The sequence below is a fragment of the Mustela erminea genome, chromosome 18, assembly GCF_009829155.1.
Source record: "Mustela erminea isolate mMusErm1 chromosome 18, mMusErm1.Pri, whole genome shotgun sequence".
Classification (NCBI taxonomy): domain Eukaryota; kingdom Metazoa; phylum Chordata; class Mammalia; order Carnivora; family Mustelidae; genus Mustela; species Mustela erminea.
This window is the reverse complement of record NC_045631.1, coordinates 55,565,174-55,586,863: the sequence shown is the minus strand read 5'-3', so window position 1 is coordinate 55,586,863 and position 21,690 is coordinate 55,565,174. Positions and strand designations below refer to the sequence as shown.

Genomic DNA, 21,690 nt, shown 5'->3' with positions numbered 1-21,690 from the left:
GGCCACACGGGCTGATGGTTTGATCTAGAGCTCCACGTGCTCCCTCCACCTTGTATGTGGCTGAGTTTCTCTGTGAGATCAGGCAGCTTAACTAAGGACCACCGATGGGGTGACTTATGAACCAATAGCCATTCCTCATGGTTCTGGAGACTAGAAGTCCAAGATCAGGGAGCCAGCAAGGCTGGGCTCTGGGGAGGGCCCTCTGCCTGGCTTGCAGATGGTTGACCTCTCTTTGTATCCTTACATGGCAGAAAAGGAGTGAGCGAGCTATTTGGCCCCTTATGAGGGTATGATCCTATTTATGAGAGCTCCATTTTCCAACCTGATCACCCTCCAAAGGCCTTCCCACCACACTGGGATTAGGATTTCAACATATAAATTTGAGGGGTAGGAGAGTCACAGACACTGGCTTATTTGCAGGCTATTGTAACCAAGCCTCAGAGCCAGCGCATCTTAAATAATAGAATTTGACTTTCTCACAGTTCTGGAGGCTGAAAGTCTGAGATCAAGGTGTCTGCAGAGTGGGTTTCTCCTGAGGCGTTGGTCCTTGGCTTGTAGACACCATCTTTACCCTGTGTCTTCACACCATCTTCCCTCTCTGTGTACTTATGTCCTAATGTCTTCTTATAATGACACTAGTCACATTGGATTAGGACCAATGATGATGATCTCATTTTACCCTCAAGCACCTCTTTATTTTATCTTTTTTGGAAGATTTATTTATTTTAGCGAGAGAGAGAAAGAGAGAGAGAGAGCAGGTGGGGGTGTGGGGAGAGGTAGAGGGAGAGGGAGAATCTCAAGCCTGGTTCAAGGCTCCGTCTCACAACCCCAAGATCACAACTTAAGCCGAAACCAAGAGTTGGGTGCTTAACTGACTGAGCCACCCAGTGCCACCGCCCCCCTCCCCCATTACCTCTTTGAGGATTATCTCCAAACACAGTCGCATTCTGATGTCCTGGGTGTTAGGACTGCCACATAAGAGTCCGGGAGGATACAACTCAGCCACTAACATGAGATTCATGCATGTGCCCATTGTGTTGGTCCCTACTCACAGCTTCCTTCTCTGGAATTCCTTCCCCATTTCCTGTATTGTCTGGAGAAACCCTGTGTGGTGAGGAAAGGCACACATTCCCCCTTTTCTAATGCCCATTAAGGTGTTCTGATGACGACTAGTTTCCCCTTCCACCTTCAATGATTGACTTTTGGACAACAAACAGCAGTGCAAGGACTCGGCTTGCTCCTGGTTCCACAGTCTTGCAGCTGTGGGACCTGGGGCAAAAGCACAAGTTTCTCTGGCATGGTTGGTCCCTCTGCAAACCAGCAGCTCTGCTTCCATGAGCCTCCAACTGTGATTCATGCATGATATGTTATAGCAAGAAAGAAATAACTTTGATATTTATCGAACGGATTTCCTTAACGATGAAGTTTTATGTAAAAAAGTGAGGCAGCATCTAAAGTGGTGTTAAATTATTAAAAAAACAAATTTATGTATAAAAGCTAGTTTTTGTGGTCCTCTAAAATGAAATCTTTCCCAAGAAAGCCTGGGAAAGTGAGTGCTGAATATGTATGTTCACACACCTGAAGTCAGCCCAGAAGGGCATCCCCCCCGCGACCCCCCCCTTCCCAGGAGAGCTAAGTTTGCAAGTCAAAAGAGAGCAGAGAGGTCTTTTTCTATGAATTCATTGTTTGAGGCTGGAAATGGGGTTTTGATCTCTGTTTTCAATTTCCTTTTACTTCAGTGTGTTGCTTGTGTTACAAAGAAACAGTCTTTGGAGTCCAACCTAACAGCAGCATCCGGCTCTCCTAGCAGGCAAATTCTACGCCAATCAGTCTGAGATGGTGAGCGAATCTGCAGGGTCCACCCCCCTGCTCTTGCCCCTAAGGGAAGGTGACCTTGCCTGGGACAATCCTTATTTTCTTTTGCTAGTAACTTCCTTGCCCCGCCCTCCTTGCTTTAAAAACCTTCCATTTTGTGCAGCTCTCAGGTGGGATGCCGCTAGGTGGGATGTTCAACCTCACGTATAGAGGTCACTTTTAGGCAACAGGCTTCAGCACTAGAAACTGAGCGAGGCAGGAGAGCCCACAGGCTCGTGAAGCGACCCACGTCAAAATAGCCATAAGCCTTCACCGACCAGTTACAACCAGGTACAGTTCTTTTTTTTTTTTTTTTTTTAAGATTTTATTTATTTATTTGACAGGCAGAGATCACAAGTAGGCAGAGAGGCAGAGAGAGAGGAGGAAGCAGGCTCCCCGCTGAGCAGAGAGCCCTATACCCTGAGATCATGACCTGAGCTGAAGGCAGAGGCTTTTACCCAGAACTGTGCCCCCCAGGCACAGTTCTTAAGATTACCAGAAAGGGGAAAATGCTGTATGTTCCATAACTTCGCACTCCACTGTATAACTGTGGCCACTGCCTTGTGGCAGACGGCCTCTCCTCTGCTGTGCTGCCTGCTGCCTGGCATTGTATTCAATAAACTTCTCTTTTGTTCTGCCTTGGGGGACTCTTTCATGCTGGGTCACCAGCCCCCACCACCGTGCAACGCCCCACATGATTCACAATAACAATAACAGTCATGAAAGAATTCTTGAGATGGTTTTGTGCCCAAAGGTGCTTTTTCTTTTTTCTTTTCTTTCTTTCTTTCTTTCTTTTTTTTTTTTTTAAATAGCTCAGGGACAGGACTCATGGACAGAAAGAGCTGGTCTGGGCTTGTGAGGAGTGACTGATTATATACTTTTAGTTAGCGGGGGTTAGGGCATAGCGTAGGTCTCTAAGGAATGTGTGCATGTTAGAAGCAAGGTCTCCAGGACCTCTTCAGATAAGTTGAACTGCTCTTCAGATAAGTTTACTTACCACCGTGTCAGAAAACATCAGGGATGACACCCTTCAGATGTGTATCAGCGGGCCGTGTGTTTGAACGAGGGCTGCCAATGTGTGTCTTGCAGGCGGTCATTTTCCGTGATCAGAGGGAAGCAACACTAACAAGAGCAAAGCTATAAACCATTAAAGGCATTCCTGGAGGGAGCTATAGAGAGTTACAACCTCTCTGCCTCAACCTGGCGGCCTGGAAGCTTCCAGCTGCAGCGAAGTCCGGCCTTTGCTCCTTCTTCCTTGGCTCATAATAAGGAACAATAAAGCCTCTAAGATCTTCCAATGTATCCGCTGAATTTCTGTGTTTTAACACTTGGTTAATGCCGTTGACAGGACATTCTTTTGTCTTTCCCCGAACTGTTTCCAGGCTGCTGTCTTCCCTCTCATTCTCCCTTCAGTTTGTGCTCATTAACCAACCCCCTCTTCGGGCCAGGTACTGGAGATCCCCCCTGCCCCGGGAGTGAACCAGGCAGAGCCCTGGTCCGTGCAGTGCAGGCTGCAGATGATGTCACCTGGACCGATAGTACCCCCGAGTTCATGCTGGAATGTGTGCGGACCTGTACAAGTACACAGAGCGTGGTATGAGCCAGCCGGCACACCCAGGAGGCTGTCTGAACCCCCAAGGGTGAGGCAGTGTGTTCTGGCTCTCCCCTGGGCCTCCACTGCTCCGCTTCCTGGCTGGGAGGGGCTCGGTGCCTAGCAGCTGCTCCCCCCCACCCCACCGTGCTGCCTGTGCTGCCCTGGGTGGGTGGTGGCCCCTACTTTCTCCGTGGTTTGGCTGGAGGTAGAGAAGTTACTATCTAAGCTTTAGTTTTGCTAGGTTGACCCTTTCCTGGTTCTTTGCCAAGAGAGATGGCTTTTGTGTGATCCCCTCCCCCCCCCCCCCCCCCCCCCGCCCCAACCACACCCCGCCCTATCCCCGCCCCGTGCCTGTTATTATTTTCCTGTTGCTGGCTTCTCCAGTCTGGATATATGAAGCGAAAGAAAATTCTGATTCCCAAGGCCCCTTACCAGTCTACTTTCTCTCCACTTTTAAGAACCTTCTTACTTTGTTTTATGTGTCATGTTCAGGGTTTAGTTGTCCTTAGTGGGAGGGATAGGGAAAAAGACTGCCTTCCTGGGAGGGGAGGGCAGGGGAGGGGCAGATTCTCTCTCTCCTGCAGGGAGAGAGAGAATCCCAAGCAGCCTCCATGCTCAGTGCAGAGCCTGATTCAGGCTCCATCTCATGACCCTGAGATCATGACCTGAGCTGGTATCAGGAGTTGGATGCCTAAACCACTAAGCCACCCAGGCACCCCAAAGTGCATGTTTTTAAAGAGCGGGCATAGAATTGGCTTACTTTGTTTCTGATGACTTTCCAATACAGAGCCTCTGTCTTGTGGTTCCTCTGGATGCAGATGGAAGTCAGTTTCACCACTTCTGTGCCAGGCCATAAGACGTCTATGTAGTACACACACACACACACACTGCATGGTAAAAACAGGGACCAGTATTGAAGCTGTTGGCATCACATGCTGGAAAGAGTCTAGATCCTTCCACTTAGCGATCTCCCTGACTTTCCTTGGAGTATGCAGTAAGTGAGAAATAAACCTTTATCACGTTGAGCCCCTGAGACTTTAGGGCTGCCAGCTACAGCAGCTAACATCACTTATCCAGACCAGTACAGCAGGTCCCTTCTCTTCACTTTCTCCTCCAACCAGGTTGGACCTCAAGGTTCATCACTTGAACGACGTACTCGGCAATGTGTGTCATGTTACCCCCTTTCTCAGCAAAAGGAACTTTACACATGGGATTAAGTTAAAGATCCTGAGATGGAGAGATTATCCTGGGTGATCCAGTGGGCCCAATGTTATCGTAAGTTTCCTATAAGACAGACGCTGAAGGTTCAGAGTCAGAGAAGCAGACATTCTGACGGAAGCCGAGGGTGGAGTGGTGGGGGTCGCATGCCGGTGGCACAAGGCAAGGAAGTGGAATCTGCCTTGGAGCTTCCGAAGGAACGAAGCCCTGCTGACGCCTTGACTTTGGCCCAGCAAAACTAATTTCGGATTTCCAACCTCTAGAACCGTAAGACTGGAGTATGTCCCCACTCCTCCGTGTGACCCGAAGGGGAGCGTCCAGGCTGAAAAAGCTTTGAGCTGAGCAGGATGTAAACCTTGGTCACAGCTGGACCAGAAATTGCCCCCCAAGAGGACCAGTGCTGTGACCATGGTGGGCAGTTGCTTCCCTCAGGGCAGGGCTGGAGCTGTGGATCTATGGGGCTGAGAGCCAAGGGCGACCTGGGATCCAGCCGGGTGGGCCCTGCCATGGGTGGGCATGCCCTCAGCAGGTGAGGGGACGAGGCGCCACCAAGCTCCCCTTGCCGTTTTGTTTTTGGTTCACTCTCTTTTTCAGCAGGTTCTTCCCCTTTCCCAATAACTTTGCAACCCAAAATGAAGAAGTGGCAGAGGAAGGAAACAAGTAACAAAATACAGATGGGAAGTGACCGTGTCGAGGCCGGGAGCTCCTAGGCCAGATGTCAGAAGATAAGGATCTGGACATTCCCGGGCTGGGGAGATTGGACCGCCAGTCTGCTTGTAGCTCCGCCCCCTCTCTGCCTCAGGTGAGTGGGTCTGGGACTTGTCACTTACTGAACCTTCCCTGGAGAAAAGAATGAAGTGAGTTCGGGAGAGGTGACACACGGGTCCCAGGAAACCGTTTCCACCCACCCAGATGGGCGGGAGGATATGGAGACCACGGCTGTTCACCGCCAGACACAGAGGCGGGGGACGTTTCATCAGCTCATGGGGTGTGTGTGTGTGTGTGTGTGTGTGTGTGTGTGTGATATCAGTTGCTACATTGTGCCAGGGTCTGTGCCTAGCATTTGACATCAGGGATCTCCTTCGTGCCTCACAGCAGTCCTTAGGAGGGGGATACCACCATCCCAATGAAGGAACGGGGAGCTAGAGAGGTGCCTGGCGGGAGAGGGGTGCTCTCTGGAGGAGTGGGAGGCCGGCAGTTAGGGGGACAGCCAAGCTTCCCACGAGGAGCAGAAGGAGGACAAGCCAGAGGCCTGGTGCTGGGGTGTGCGGGGCCTCAGAGGAGCAGACCCCATTTCCCCGGAGACCTGATGAAGTAGCACAGCTTGTCTGGGGTGGCAGTAATGGGGCGGTTGGGAGAATGAGCCACTTCAGGCAGCATTAGTGACGGCTTGGGTGTGCAGCCACGAGACGCCCAGAGTCCTCTGTGGTGTGTGCAGGCAGGAAGCGATTGTGGATAATGCACCCGAAGGTCCTGGTGGGTGGCCCTGGTTTATTTCCCTTGAGGGGCCAAACAAAGATCCTGAATTGTTCTTAAGCTGTGGAGAGTCTAGACAGAGAGATTTCAGTAAGAGTTGAGAAACTATTACATATATATATATATATATATATATATATATATATATATATAAATATATATATATATATATATATATATACACTTTTTTTTTCACCTGACTGAATAAATCCAGACCAAACGGCTGGCCAGCATCAAGGGGTGGGGAGACTTCACAGGGATCACAGTGCACAGCTGGTGAAGACTCCATTCCCCTCAGTGAAACAGGTTCTGACTGTAAACTTTGGCTTCAAGGAATGAGACCTGACTGCCCAACATGGCCATTCTGGTCAGCAATCTGTCAGGTTAAGGGTATGTTTACCCGGGGGCCTGGAAACCCGGCTCTGGGTGTATATCCCGGGAACATGTTCTGCAGGCCCCTAGGGGGTGTGTGCTAGAGAATGTTCATTAGGTGCCATTCATGGAGGCAAGGAGTTGGGGGCCACCTAGACGTCCAGCACCGGGCACTGATGAGTGGCCTCGGGCACCTGCCGCGGAGGAGAAGCCGAAGCTGGAAACAGTAAAGTGGACACTCAGTGACACAGATGAGGCTTCAGGACCCGGTGCTGCATAAAAAAAGTAACACCAGAATGAGATGGATGGCCCGAAACCGTGTGGTTTTAAGCATGTGCCTACAAAGCAAGCCTATGTACTTCATCATCATGCGGAGGCAAGGACGTCCACTGAAGGCTTGTCTCTGAGGTGTGTGAACAGGGGACAGGATTGAAAGCACCAAGTAAAGAAAGGACAAGTTTGGGGAAGGGTGGTTTTCCTGGGCCTGTGAACTCAACCCGCAGGACCCGAGGGAACCTCCCAAGACAAAACAAAACAGAGCAACACCGAAGACAGAAAACCCGAGAAAGCATGTTGGGGCGGGGTTACGAGAGAATGACATGAGCACAGGTGGGGCCGTGGCTCAGAGGCCACTTGGGGTCAAGTCTGCCAGTGCCCAAGTTGGGAGGGAGGATTTATCTGCATCTCGAAGGAAGCTGAGAGGGTACATGTGCCCGGGCCGGTGGATGGGAGGTTGGATGGGCGTCGAGAGATCACCATGTGCACTGGCTTGTTGGCTCAAGGGAGCACCTGCTGTTGGGCATTGGAAGTCGTTTACAGTGGCCGGGGCCCAGAGTGTGAGCTGTGGAGGACAGGGAGAGGCTGGAGGCCAGCCAGGAGCTGGGTCTGGTGTATCACAGCAGGGGCTGGACTTGACGGTAGCCGAAGGGGAGATGGCGAAATTTTGAAGGCCGGAAAGCCACTGAATCAGCTTTCAAAGTTTCCTCCTTTTCTTTCAAAAGCACCAGCAACGTCTGCATTCCTCACACACTGGCATCCGGATTTGACACCCATTCAGGGGCATCACACCTCCACTCCGGAGGCTCTATTTCTTTCTTTCTTTTTAAAAAATTTTATTTTTTCAGAGTTCTAAGATTCATTGTTTATGCACCCCACCCAGAGCGCCATGCAAGACGGGAGCCTCCTTGATACCCACCACCAGGCTCTATTTCTATGGTAGTTGCTTATTAGCGCTTGTGTGGCGTCCTCTCAGGAGTTGGACGGGCCCCAGAGAAATCCTTTCCGTAATCATTAGGGTTTTGACCCACATTATTGTTCCTCTCCATGGTTTGATGCAGAGTCCACCACATTTTCCTCCGTTTTCAAAGTGCATTTGTCATTTAATTATTTTATTTCCTAGAACTCTATCTTGATTGCCTTTCAAGAGGTGTGTGGATTTTTTTTTTTTAATAAAGGAAATGTTAGTAGAAGAAATTATGGACGAGCTGGGCCTCGTCACTGCTTCAACCTTCCCTTTGCTCAGTTGTGCCTACGTGGGCATGTGTCTTCTCTTTCTCTTCTAATTTTGGAGCTGAGCTTTCTGACTTTTCTCCTAGGTATGGGTTGCTCATTGCTGAGGGTGGGAAGAGAGGTCCAGACACCTGTCTCTGGGAGGCAACTCTCTTGCGTGATGCCATCTCCTGTACCCTGGTCCCTTCACTTCCTGCTGCTGATGCTCTGAAAAGCCTGGTTTTTCCAGGCCCATGTGCTGGGCTGTGGGTGAAGAAAAAAGACATGGAATGGTGTGGGGGTGCAGAGGAAAAGACCATTCTGAGACCCATCTCCCATCCCTACCTCTCCCTTCCCACTCACCAGCCGCTCTCCTGCCTCTCTGGGCTCATCTTAAAAAAAAAAAAATAACTAAAGCTTTATTGAGATATAGTTCACATATCATGCAACTTTCCCCTGTAATGTATGCAATTCAGTGGCGTTTGGCGTACTCACAGATAGGTGTGGCCATCACCACACCCGATCTTAGAGCATCTTCATCATCTTCAAAAGGAAACTCCACACTTTCTAGCTATCCTCTCTTTCTGAATCTCCCCAGGTCCTAAGCAACAACTACATGACTTCTGTATCTATAGATTTCCTTGTTCTCGTCTTTGCAATGAATGGAATCACATACTATAAGGTCTTCAGTGACTGGCTTCCTTCACTTTGAGTAATGTTTTCAGCTTTACCTTCTAGCAGGTCTCATTCCTGTTAATGGCTGGGTAATAGTGCATTGTGAGGTTAGATCACATTTTGTTTATCTGTTCATCTGCTGATGGACATTGGGTTGTTTCTACCTTTTGGCTATTCTGAATAAAGTTACTAAAAACCTTTGTGTACCTGCTTTTGTGTGGACATATGTTTTCATTTCTTCCTTTTTTTTTTTTTTAAAGAGTTTATTTATTTATTTGACAGAGATCACAAGTAGGCAGAGAGACAGGCAGAGAGAGGGGGAAACAGGCTCCCTGCTGAGCAAAGAGCCCGATGCGGGACCGATCCCAGGATCCTGGGATCACGACCCAAGCCGAAGGCAGAGACTTAACCCATTGAGCCACCCACGTGCCCCTATGTTTTCATTTCTCTTGGGTGTACACCTAGGAGTGAAATCGCTGGGTCTTATGGCAACTCTACGTGCAATCCTTTGAGGAATTTGTAGACTGTTTTCCAAAATGGTTGCACCACCTTTCTTCCCATGAATGCGTATATGGACGTTCTGACTTCTTGACATCTTCGTTAAGACTTACTATCTGACTTCTTGATGGTAGTCTTCCTAGCAGGTGTAAAGTAGTGTCTCACCATGGTTTTGATCTGCATTCCTTGATGGCTGCATTTCCCTAATAATGTTGTCTGTGCTCAGCTTTGGACTGCCCCGCTTCTACCTCCTCTCTGGTGTGGTGGAGCAGACAGTGATAAGATGAGCCTTTTCTCCTAGGAGTTAAGCCTCTTCTCCCAAATGTATGTGTTCCAGGAGCTTCTGACTGTTGCTGGTGGGGGTGGGCAGGCCAGAGCCCTATGGACCTCCTGCTGTCCCCAAGCAAAATGGCTCTGGGCATTGGTTGACACCAGACAGCTTTCCCCCCAAATCCCTACGGCTAACAAACTAGACTAGGATTTATGGACTTGATTTGATGATGTCTGGTTTCAGGACCTCTCTGTGCCTCTGTCTTCCTATCTATAAAGTGGGGATAATGGTATCTGCCTCGCACCTTTGTTGTAAACTTAAATAATTTGGGCAAAACCAACACCTGTGTCTTCGAGAAGAATATGTTTCTGATGTTCAAGTTGAATTGAAGGGAGTGTATAGTTGTTTGACAGACCAGATGAGAAGTAGTCCTGATCCAGGACTATTCTAAAGAGTTAACGTTTACTGAGCAGTTACTATGTTCCAGGCACTGTGACAAGTGCTTTATGTTTGTTCACTCCTTTATTTCTATGAGGTGAGGATGGTTACTATGGCTCTATTTTATAGATGAAGAAGCTAGGGATGAGAGTGATGTAGCAACATGCCCAAGGGTACATGGTTAGTACATGATGGAGGTGGGATTTAAATCCGCATGACTCCGGGATCTCTGTCCTTCACCAACACCTTTATACTGAATTAGATTAAGGGTGTACAAGCAGGTGGAGCTTCCCCACAAGCCGTCAAAAAGTTGGGTCCAGAGCCCAGAAGAGAGACTAGGTTAGAGGAAGAGGTATGAGATCAACCACATGGAGGTAGTGGTTGAGAGATTCATGGGGAGTCCTCACCCCAGATATTTAAGTGGGGTGTTTTATGACCCAAAAGTATGTAGTCAGAGAGAAGGGACAGCTGGTTAGGTCGAGCAAGTAGCCTTGGACAGGAAGAAGAATGAGAGATGGGGACAAAGGCTTTCCTCTGTTGGAGGTTTCATATTTTGGGACCGACTTGCATGAAGACTCGGGGTATGATCCAAACATTATATTGCCATTAAATGAAGAAAAACCCAGCAGATTTCTCTTGTTCTTAGTCCATTCTCTGATCTCTTGACACTCTTCCCTTTTTCCCAAGTAGGGCTTCAAACTAGGAAGTATCTAGAAGATGAAAAAGGAAGTAGGTGAGAGACAGAAACACATAGGAAACTTGAGCAAGTAGAAAGTGGACACCGCAGTCTCTGTCGCAAACACCTGGATTACAGCAGGGACCTGGATTTGCTGGGGACGCCAGCCAGAGAGACAGGACCATGTGGCTGTCCCCAGTTCTGCTCCTTCTCTGCCTCTCAGGTGAGTGGGGCTGGGGTTTTGGGCACTTGTTATTGGAGGGGGTGGAACAGTGGGTAGAATGTCTGTCCTGGGTTCAAGCCAGAGATCTCAGCAGAAACAAGGAGGACACATCCATTCATCCATCTGTACATTCTTCTATCCACTGAAGCATTCATCACAGATTTGCATATGCTTATTGAGCACCGGCTGTGTTCCAGGACCAGCTGTGTGTCAGGAAAGCAACTTCTGCACTCAGGGACTCACGGTTGAAAGAGGGAGTCAAGTCACTGTGATACAGCATAGAACTTTCTGTAGAAATTTGTTCCTGTGGTGTGGAGCTGCACAATAGGGGCCCCAAACACTGCTCTTGACCCAGTGCAAGTCCTTATGGAGGCTTCCCTGGACTTTGGTCTTGAAGAATGAATGAGTTTGCTGAGTGGAAAGAGAGAATAGCTTATGTGAAAGTGTCGATCTCTTTAAAGATCATGGACAGTTCAGGCATTAGCAATAGTTTAGAATGTGTCAGAACTTAGTTTAAAGGGGTTGGAAAGGTTTCTTAGCAGGAATTAAAGAAGGGACCAAAGAGGTACCCTCAGCATGCATCTTAAACCCCTGCTAGAACAAGGTGTTGTGCAGTTAGGTAAATACAATCGTTTTGGAGGAGATAGTCTTTAAAAAAAAAAAGACATTCAACATGCAGGAGAGCCCATTCTCTGTGGAAAGTAAGTTCAGGGTAAACACTAGGTGGTATTCTTCATGTTTGTAGAATAATTTTTATGTTGGGTAAGACATAGAACCTGCCCAACATAATGATGGACTGTCCCAGAATAGTGGGTGGGAAAGGCAGAGGTTTCAAGAAAGAAGGCCAGTTGGGTGACACTGGCCAAAATGTCATTTTCTTCTCAGTAACACAGGAGAGCGGATGGGATGGTCTTCAAGGTCCCCTGGGGCCCTCATAACTGAGATCTTAGACTCAGAAAGACATTTAAGAGATGTATCTTTTTACAGATGGGAGACGCTCAAAATGTCTTAAATGAGGATGAAAATAATAATGGATATTTTCTTTTCTCCCCTTCTTTTTCTTCTCTGCCTTCCCCCCTTCTTTCTCCCCCCCTCCCTCTCCCCCTTCTCCTCCTCCTCTTCTTCTTCTTCCTCCTGATGATGGACTTTTTCTGAGCCGCTGTAATTAAGGAAATGGGCACCAAAGCAGCAGTGGCTGGAGCCTGCTCGCACCCACTCACAAGAGCTGATCACGGACTTATTTTCCCAACCCTACAACCGGTGGCAGCATATTGTTAGCATGAAATTCGTCATAGTGAGCGTGTTTACGCCACAGAAACTGGGAAACGCTATGAACCAAGGCTTCTCCGTGACTCTCCTGCACCCCGCCTTGCTCCCTGCCCAGAGCTGGTTTACCAGCATATCACGGCTTCCTCACATCTGCTTGCTTAACTCTGATAAAATTGCCTAAATGCCCTTGCTTGGGTGCAGGTAAACTAGAGATGGAAACTTCTTCCCACCCCTTCAGGGGGACTGGCTGGTCTCTCCGAGGCCAAAGGTTCAGCTGCATGTCCATTTGCAGCTAGACTTCCTCCTGGGTCCTGATAAAAGCTTTGGAGTCACTTGTAGAGACTGAAGTTTTGGTTCTTTTTGTTTGTTTGTTCTTTCCCATCCCAGCTCCTGGCTTAGCTCCCCACTCTCTGTTCCAGCATTCTCTCACCCCCTACCCTTTGGGATTACAAACACCTGGGGTTACAAACGTTGGAAAAATGTGACCACTTTACATTTATGGAGGGCTGTATGGCTAGCTTAGGAAAAGAAGGGGGAAAGGTGGTAAAGAAAGATGGTAAGGTCCTGGGGACAGTGATGGGGTTAGGGGTGGTCAGTTCATGTCCCAAACTCATGTCAAGGAGCCTGTGAGAGTCTCCTTGGGACCCAGCCCTTCCTAGCAGTGTGTCGCTCCTCCTTTGGGGCTGGAGGAAGGCCAGGGGTTTATTTTTCCGCTCTTGAGAGCACCTCTAGAGTGGAGTAAACAAGAAGCTGTGCTCCTACAGAACAACTCTGAGTTGCAGAAAACCTGAATGCAGAGGTTCACTGCAAAGGGAAGTGTTTTTCTGCCTCACTGAATCTCATGCCTGCAAAGGCTAAGACAGGGCAGGACAGCCAGCCCATGCTGCTCCCTCTCCAGCTTTGTTCTCATTCTCCCTATCCCCAAATGGCAGGATCCTTGTGTGGTTACTCAGTGTTTCTAGGCTCACAGGGCACAGATCTCTACCTCTCTTGCTGGCCCTAGTCTCCAGACTGTCTGGCTTAGATCTTAAGTCTAGATGTCCCTCCAGGCCCACATCCCTGAGACCAGAACCGTCTACACCTTCCTGGCAAATTTCTCCTTTGGCTTCAGGCAGACAGCTGCTATAGGGGGCCTTTGAGATGGAGTCCTGGGATGTGGCTTATGTCTTCCAGGCTCTTTGTCCCTGACGGGCCCCAGCTCTGTGACGGGCACCTTGGGTGGCTCTCTGAGTGTGCAGTGTCGGTACGAGGAGGTATACCAGAGCTATAGCAAATACTGGTGCCGAGGACAGTATGACGCAACATGTGAGAAGATCGTGGAGACCAAGGGAGAAGGGAAAGAAGAGAGGAGTGGGCGTGTGTCCATCAGAGACCACGCTGATCACCTCAGCTTTATAGTGACCATGGAGAACCTCACTGCAGACGATGCTGGATCCTACTGGTGCAGAATTCAGACAGTATGGCTCCTGGATGTGTGGTCACGTGACCCTTCATTCCACGTTAACGTGTTTGTTTCCACAGGTAAGAGATCCTCTCAGCCCACCAGCAGAGCTTATGGGTCTTGTCTCTGGGTCTCGTCTAGTCCTCATCCCAGTAGTACTGGCAAGAGCCTATGTTGAGGGCAGGGTGAGAGACAGCTGTCTTTTTAGCCTTGGCATGGGTGTGGGTGTGTAGCTGAAGGTACCCTCATTCTCAGAGGGCCAGGACCTCACTCCACTGCGGGAGGCCCCTCCATGCTGCACCAAGACCATCTCCACCATGACCTTTGGAACCTGTACCAAAGGAAACAAATTCTTCATACATACATCTTCAGCTTACTCAGACAATATTCTCTCGACTATACTGTCCTGAAATTGGCCTCACTCCTCTCATTTCAAGAAATAGGCTTCTTGAGTGCAAGCTGCTCTTTTTCCTACCTCCATGTGCTATAGGGTGGTGAAGCTATGTTCAAATTCTCCCAGTCCCCCACCACAACCTACCACTATCCTACCTGTTCCTTTAACATTTGTGTCACATGACCACACGCATCCTCTACTTCTCCTTGGCATGACCTTCCATTGGCTTCTAGGTTACTCCCCGACACCCCTAATTCCTGTCATTGTCTTGGGAGTTTTTAACAAGTAACTTGTCTCAGCTTCCAGGACCTTCTCAACTGCAGTGACCTGCATTTCCACTCTGCAGCCACTCCATGGCAACATTGCACATCTTGCTGTCACCCCAAACTGGTCCATGCCCAGAACCCTTCCTGAAGACGCTGTACTTCCAGACAACTTTCTGTGCATCAGTCTTCCCACACGCTCACCCCCGCTGGCCCTACTTGCAATCTCACATACGTTTCCAGCCCTTGGATCCCTCTCTCCATTCTCTCCCCACTTATTGCCTACCCCTCCCCTGCCCTGATCTCACTTCCTTCCTAAGCCAGGCCCTACTCTCAAGGAGGACTACATTTTCTTCACCTGTCATGCACCATTTTCCTACCTGCCTCTCGAAACCGTCATCCCTGGATCCACCCTAAAATTAGGGTGAGCGACCATTGGGGTTTGCCTAGGACTGAGAAATTTCTTGGGATGTGGGGCTTTCAGTGCTAAAACTGGGTCAGATCCTAGGCAGTCTAGGGCAAGTCGACCTCCCACCTAAAATCTATCTGCTGCAGTAGCGCTGGAGAAGGCATAGCCGGTGATGAAGGGTGTCCATACAAGTTCATGGTCTCTAATATGACTCTCCCATTCTTCTCTCTTACCAAGGGCGCACGGAATATCAGACGCGAACTCTCTCAATTTCTTTTCTTCTCCCCCTACAAACTTCTGTGATGCCTAACTCATTCTTCCCCCTTTCCCTTCTAGGTTGAGGGCGGTTTCCCTCCCCCTGTTCGAGAACAGTTCTCTTGAGGCTGGCTCCTCACCCTGGAGCTCCATGCCTCCCTGTCTCCTCGAGTCAAATTCCCTCCTTGCTCATCTGTATCTTCCTCCATCAATTATCCACGCTTTCTCTTCCCCTCAGCCCAGAACTACACGCTGGGTTCTCTCCTGTTCTAAAAATATCTTGTAACCCCCGTGGCCTCCTCTAGGTGTCACCAGTCTTTGTTTCTCTCCTTTCTGCTTGCCCGGATGGCCCCTGAGGTCTGAGCCTTCTGTGCTCTCTCTGTATTTGATGGCGGGCTGCCCCTCTGCCCTCTCTCTACTGATTTGAGCCCATCAACTTAGATGCCTCTGCTCTGTGTGAGGGCAGGGATGGTGCCACATACGTCAGTGAATCCTCAGTGGCCAAGATGTCAAGGGCTGTAGTTGGATGAAACGGAGCTCGTCCTGGGAGCACTGGGAGGGCGAAGGCTCTGGAGGCTTGCTTTTTTTGGGCAGTCATGAGGTTGGGGCAGAGACACTGGTCACACCAATAGCCCGGACACCCGAGACTTAGCTCCTCCCTAGCAGGGAGTTAAAGTGGCCTTAGTTTCCATCTGAAGGTGCTGTGAGCCCCCTCCTACAGTCTCTCTGAGGCTCCTGGGCCACAGGCGGGGCCATCTTCTCCAGGCTTGCCCCTGCTCTCTCCATAGGCAGAGTCAGACTTGATGGAAAGAAAGATCCCACACTTACTAGAGGTGGCTCATTTGACCAGTTCTGGAAAAGTCTCATTTGGTCCCTGAGCAGCTCACGCCATCCTGGAAGTGGCCTGACGCTAGCTTCGGAGCATCTCTCAATTCCCTTCTTCCAGTGGGCCGTCGTGCATAACGTTGGGTCCAAACGGGCACGTAGCGGATGGTTGGGGAGGGAGTAGCTCCTCATGTGGGATTTGTCTCCAGCACCAAGTAAAACCACAGGGAGGACCACATGTCAGGCTGTACCTGCTGCCTTTCCGGGGCTGAACACCAAGCAGAACCTCAGCACGGAGGAGCTGTTGACCTGCTGCTCAGGGTAAGGGCCCCCAGCCTAGAGACCACAGAAGATGGGGTTCAGCAGCCTTAGGGGACCCTGGGGTGGGGGCTGGCAACACACCGTGAGCTTTTTACCTCTCTGCTGGGTTTGCTTCAGTTTGGGTCACGATGTTTACATTCTCAGGGGCTGCGTGGGGACTTCATGTGGAAAGTATCACTTGTTTTGGGAACGTTCTCCCCATGCAGCAGCTGCAGGGGAACAGGAGGCTGGCTCACGTGCACATGCGGCTCCGCCCATGTCCACCCTCCCCTTCTCCTTCCCGCTCTGGTTCTGGACTCTGGCTTCTGGTTCTGGAGCCCTAACTCAGGCTTACCTCCAAAGGTCTTTGCTGAACCAGAGATCCAGGTGCTTCTTGTGGGGGTTTGGAGAGAGATGAGCTGGCTCCAGGCTACTTTTCTCCTCCCAAAGATACCCAGAAAGGGCTACCATGTTGCTCTCAGGCTCTGTAGGGCCAAGGATAAGGGTCAGGGCTTTAAAGTGAGGGTGGGGGTAGTTTTCAAGAAGTAGGTTGTTACGGAGAAATGTGAGAGGAAGGGATAGAGAGGAAGCTTCTGGAAAGCAGGCAGTGCCGGGCACCTCTTCTCTTTGCCCCATCACCTCTCCTTAACAGAATTCCTAGGAGTAGTGCACGGTCAGGGGAGGGAGGTGATGGGGCCCCAGAGAGGGGCTGCCCAGGCACTTCTTTTCCAAGTTTGATCCTGAGTTATGAGGGCTCTAGGGTCAGGGCACAGGAACAGGCTGGGAGAGAAGGGTCCTGGACCTCCCCCTGAGGAGGCAGTCATTTCCTGTCCCTATGTACGCCCGCAGGTCCTTGCTCAGCAGTGTCGACTTCCTGCTCCTGGTCTTCTTGAAGCTTCCCCTGTTCCTGACGTTGGTTGGTGCTGTCCTCTGGGTGAACAGGCCTCTGAGGGGCTGTGGAGGAATAGAGCCGAAGGAAGATAATCCACAATGTAGTGCACCGTCCCCAGGAAGGCCCTGTCCAGGAACGTAGCCCCTTGGACTGGACAAGAGAGACGTTCAAACTCCAGACTCCAGGGCAGGGGGAGCTGCTGTGCCTGGATCCTGGAGGGACCCAGGTCTTCTTGGGGGTAGGGGTCCTGTGTCTCGAGGGAGAATCCTGGTTCTCAGAGGACATTTGCTCCGGTGCAGGAAGGATGAGTCTCCCGGGCTCATGCTCGGGGGTCCTCCGTTCTCCACCCCCGATCCCCTAGCTCCTTGCCCTCATGCCTACCTCCCAAGGGCAAGAATTTCTTGCCACAAAAGCTTCCGGGTTCAGTGTTCCCCCAGGGCAATAACGACCTCTTTCCTGCAGCCAGGAGGCTCCCTGGGATGGCATGTTGCCACAGCCACCATGGGGCACACCAGTCCTGGGAAGGACTCAGGTGGTTTTGAGTGCATGTCAATGTGCAGGGAGGGACACAGTCTGTCACAAGCACGCGTCTCCAGCTCCACTCAGCTCCTTGCATCTAGACCAGCCCTCTCGTCTCTGCCACGCAAAGCCAGTGATGCCAGTTTCCAGAAAACACTCGAGCTCCTCAGTGCTGCATTTACAGGCAGGGAGGCCATGCTTAGAACCTGAGCTCCCGCGTGGCTTCTGTTAGGGGAGGACACCTCGTGACACCTTCCAGGAGAGCTGGCACTGGTCCAGGACTCCAACCAAGGAGAAATTCAGCCAAAGAGGCACATACGGGCCATGTGATAAAACACACACAAGGCGATGTAGGAAACACAACGCTGGGCAAGAGAGAAGCTTGTGATGTACTTTATTCTTTCTCAAACTCATTTTGAAGTACTCTAGTTTTGTCACCTTTCCGTGTAAATGTTAGAGGAAGCTTGTCTTTCTCTACCAAGACAATCTTGCTGGGATTTTGATAGGAATCGTGTTAAACTTACAGATTGATATTGGGGGAGCTGACATCTCTCCTGTGTTGATAATGTGGTACCTCTCGCAATTTGTTTAAATAGTTCTTGTCTTCGGTCATCAGAGTCTTGTAAATTCAGTACATGGATGCTGCATATATTCCGTTAAATCTGCAGCCCGTGTTTCTTCTTCTTGTCCAGCAGCTGGGACTAGCACCGTGTGTTTCAATTCAGTTTCTACAGGCTCGTTGCTAGTATAGAAATAGGACTCTGTGTGTGTGTGTGTGTGCGTGTACATGTATGTTTGTGTGTGTATATGTGTATGTGCGTCTGTATTGATCTTTTCTCCTGTAGCTCATTAAACTCATTTTTAAATTCTAGCAGTTGGTATTTTTGTGTGTGTGTGTGTGTGTGAAATCCTTAGGATTTTCTACAAAATTATGTCATCCGCACAAATGGACAATTTTCTTTCTAGTCTGTGAGCTTTCATAGTGTTCTGGAAGCCTTAGGGAGCCTCTGGAAGGTCTTAGACACTCTGGTGCCCACGCAGGACCTGCTGTTCTCCAGTATTTCTGCTTTTTAAAAGAGAAACCAGAAGTGAAATTTTTTGTGTTTTTGTGTAGGCAACAAACTCTATTTAAAAAATAATATTGTGACCCCCCAAAAAACACATTCACAAGTTCATGCGATTGATGGATGTAGTCTGTGACCTGTGAGTACAGCAGAGAAATGGCAGGACGTCGTTGCGTCTGCCTAGTGTTTACACCTGGGGCCATATGGAGCCCAGCAGGCTTGAGAACTGACCTTTCAAGTACACAGATGGGCTTGCAGGGACGCCTGTGGACGAGCCCCAGGTTGGTTCCGGGGCAGATCCAAGTCTGTTCCCAGGCCTTACGAATGGGGCCGGGGCCTCAGCCCTTCTGGGCTCCTCGTTTTTTAATGTGACATGAAGACACTAGATTAATATTCTTCCAGAGGCATCTGGGGGGGCATAGTCAGTTGGGCATCTGACTCATGGTTTTGGCTCAGGTCATGATCTCAGGGTCCTGGGCTGGAGACCTGCATGGGGCCCCCCACTCACTGGGGAGTCTGGTTCTCCTATTCCTCCCTCTCTGCTGCTCTGTCCCTCAGCTCTGCCCTTGAGGGTTCTCTCTCTCTCAAATAAATAAATCTTAAAAAAAAATTCTTCCATGTGGCAGTTCCAACATGGGGCTGCAAATTTCTTGACACTCCTTTCATTAAGAGTTGGGGATATGTCCCCACCCCTTGCGTCTGGATGGGCTGTGGCTGCTGCAGACAGAAGCCCAGAGCAGCGCTGCCCCAACTTTTTTCCATGATTATCTTCTAAGGATCCTGTTTACTCATTTTCTCTTCCTAGAAATGCCCCCCCCCAAGCTATGAAATTTTAGTACTAAAGACATGCTGTATACGTCCATGTTCTACTGATCTGTCCATCAATCGATCCGTCTACCAATTGATCATCTATGTTTTGTATATGAAAAGAGTAGCATCGTTTTCACCCTCCAAGAAGCAATGTTCGTCCCTGTCGGAAGGCCCGGATGGAGCCTGGGGACAGTGACCCTGTGTGACATCCGAGGCCAGGCCAGGAGGAATCCTGTAGCTCCTTGCTCAGGCTCTAGAAATGCCAGTGCTGGGGACTGTCCCACTCAGAACCCGGCGGCCCCATGCAGAGTCTACCTGTAGGATCTTGGGTCCACAGTCGGGACTGGGCTCCGTGTTGGGTCACCCTGGCTCCTGTTCCAGACACACGGGCAAAGAAGCTTCTGGATGACAGTGGCACCCAGCCATGTGAGTCACCCCGCCAGCATTATGTCATCCCAGATGAGGCCCCAGACATGAGGGAGCAGAGACAGGCTGTCCCCTCTCAACCCTTGAATTCCTGACCGCGGAATCTGTGACATGACAAAGTGATCGCTGTTTTATGCCACAAGGAAAATCTAAGTATGGATCATGGGACCATTTGGCTCTGTCCGTTCTAGGGTCGGGCAAGACGGTAAAGAGGAAGGCCCTGCCTCTGTCGTGGGCACGGAGGGCTGTGGGGAGGCTGCTGGCTGCTGCCAAGGGCCCCTCCGGGACTCAGCTCTGCAAAGGGGACAGAGGCTGGGAGCTCCCACATGGTAAGACACAGGCCTTGAGGTCTCGCCGTTTCCTGACAGGCGACCCAGAACCGTGCGGCTGCAGGTGTTGGCTTGTGGAGGAGGTGTTCCCCCCTAGAAGACTCCTGCTGCGACAGAACGCCCCACCCCCAACCTGACACACCAGCTTCGGTGATGCCCTGACCTCCTTCAAAGGAAAACTCCAGACAAAAACAAACCAGCACCTTTTCTAAGGGGCTCAAGGAGAGGAACAGAGTGCCAGCAAAAATTTGCTTCAGAGAGAGTCAATTATCATCTGGTTTCACTTATTTGTGGAGCATAACAAATAGCATGGAGGACATGGGGAGATGGAGAGGAGAAGGGGCTTGAGGGAAATTGGAAGGGGAGGTGAACCATGAGAGACTGTGGACTCTGAAAAATAATCTGAGGGTTTTGAAGGGGCGGGGGGTGGGAGGTTGGGGTACCAGGTGGTGGGTATTAAGGAGGGCACGGATTACGTGGAGCGCTGGGTGTCATGCAAAAACAATAAATTCTGTTATGCTGAAAAGAAATTAAAAAAAAAAAAAAAAGAAAAGTAAGGAAGGAAATGCTCCAGGACGTCGCTTGTTCTCAGAGAAATTACAGACAACGACCTCAGTGAAAAGGAGCTCAGAAAAGAGACCATAGTTCCCCAAAAATGGTTCAAAAAATATGGACACAAAAAAGAGGAAAAATATTAAGTGGAAGACAGGAGGGGAAAAAAAAAACAGCAACAACCAAAGAACAAAACCTTTGCTGAGAAAAAATATGTATACCTTTGAAAATTAAGAGAGGAAAAGACTTGTGTTATTTTTGATGTGAGTAGGAGGAAGTTAAACAGGAAGGGACCCGCATTCTGTCTTGCCCTTGCTCTGCTGGGGAGCATGGGAGGGTGGGCAGGGCAAAGTTCAGGTGAAACCCAGGAGGAAGTGATGCTGGTCTGAGTTGACTGGTGAGGGACAGCATGACAGGCATGAAGCGGACAGATCTGAGCCCTCATTTGTCCCGTCTGGATGGAGACGTTCAGACTGTCCCTGGAGCCCTGCACCTAAAGGACCAGAGAGGCTAAGGGACAAAGGGAGGGACAGAAATGAACTGTTCTTGTGACCACCAGGTGAGTCCCCTGTCCTTGGAGGCCACTGATACAGATACAGGGACATGTGGATATTTACAATGTTTCAAAGTCCCTCCCCACAAAACACTTATTACTTACACAGAAAAAAAAGGGTAACTTCATTTAGTTTTGACCGATTTATAGTCATATATCCGCATCCCTGTTAAGATCTTGACTGCAGTGACAGAAAACCAAGTATTGCTGCTTGAAAATGGCTCATTCACCGCACACCTAGCTTGTGAAGGCTTTCAATATGTGAGGTATATATATATACCATGATTTTCTTTTTGAAAATACAGAAAACAGGGGCACCTGGGGTGGCTCAGACAGTTAAGTATTGGACGCCTCATTTCAGTTCAGGTCACGGTCTCAAAGTCATGAGATGGGGACCTGCCTCGGGCTCCACACAGGGCACGGAGTCTGCTTGGGATTCTCACCCTCCTTCTGTCCTTTCCCCTCCAGCTCGCATGCTCTCTCTCTCTCTCTCTCTCCCCCTAATTAAGGAAAAAAAGAAAGAAAGAAACACATACACAGAAAATAACTTCCAAACCCAAGTCCTTATACTTTTCTTTGTTCACTTCTGGCCATCAATGAAATTTC

General features: G+C 49.7%; 1 protein-coding gene and 1 long non-coding RNA gene across 5 annotated transcripts; one reads left to right on the top strand and one right to left on the bottom strand.

Moving 5' to 3' along the window:
* The first annotated feature begins 1,774 nt into the window (after positions 1-1,774).
* CD300E (CD300e molecule) lies at positions 1,775-18,882 on the top strand. 3 transcript variants are annotated; one of them, XM_032323016.1, is made up of 8 exons: positions 1,775-1,839; positions 3,303-3,494; positions 4,570-4,723; positions 5,264-5,468; positions 10,575-10,783; positions 13,226-13,573; positions 15,849-15,960; positions 16,789-18,881. In XM_032323016.1, the coding sequence occupies exons 5-8, from the start codon at positions 10,744-10,746 to the stop codon at positions 16,970-16,972; spliced, it is 684 nt and encodes a 227-aa protein (XP_032178907.1). In that variant the 5' UTR covers positions 1,775-1,839; positions 3,303-3,494; positions 4,570-4,723; positions 5,264-5,468; positions 10,575-10,743; the 3' UTR covers positions 16,973-18,881. The 3 variants fall into 3 exon arrangements, with proteins under 3 accessions (XP_032178907.1, XP_032178906.1, XP_032178904.1); XM_032323015.1 differs by having other exon boundaries at positions 4,570-5,468; XM_032323013.1 differs by lacking the exons at positions 1,775-1,839; positions 3,303-3,494; positions 4,570-4,723; positions 5,264-5,468; positions 10,575-10,783 and adding an exon at positions 10,798-12,056 and having other exon boundaries at positions 16,789-18,882.
* Positions 9,567-19,717, bottom strand: LOC116578544. Of its 2 annotated transcripts, none has more exons than XR_004280929.1 (4): positions 19,540-19,717; positions 16,781-16,893; positions 16,295-16,424; positions 9,567-10,594 (listed from the first exon to the last, which is right to left on the bottom strand). It is a non-coding gene; the product is annotated as an uncharacterized LOC116578544 (long non-coding RNA). The 2 variants fall into 2 exon arrangements; XR_004280928.1 differs by lacking the exon at positions 9,567-10,594 and adding an exon at positions 13,567-13,662.
* Positions 19,718-21,690: the final 1,973 nt, after the last annotated feature.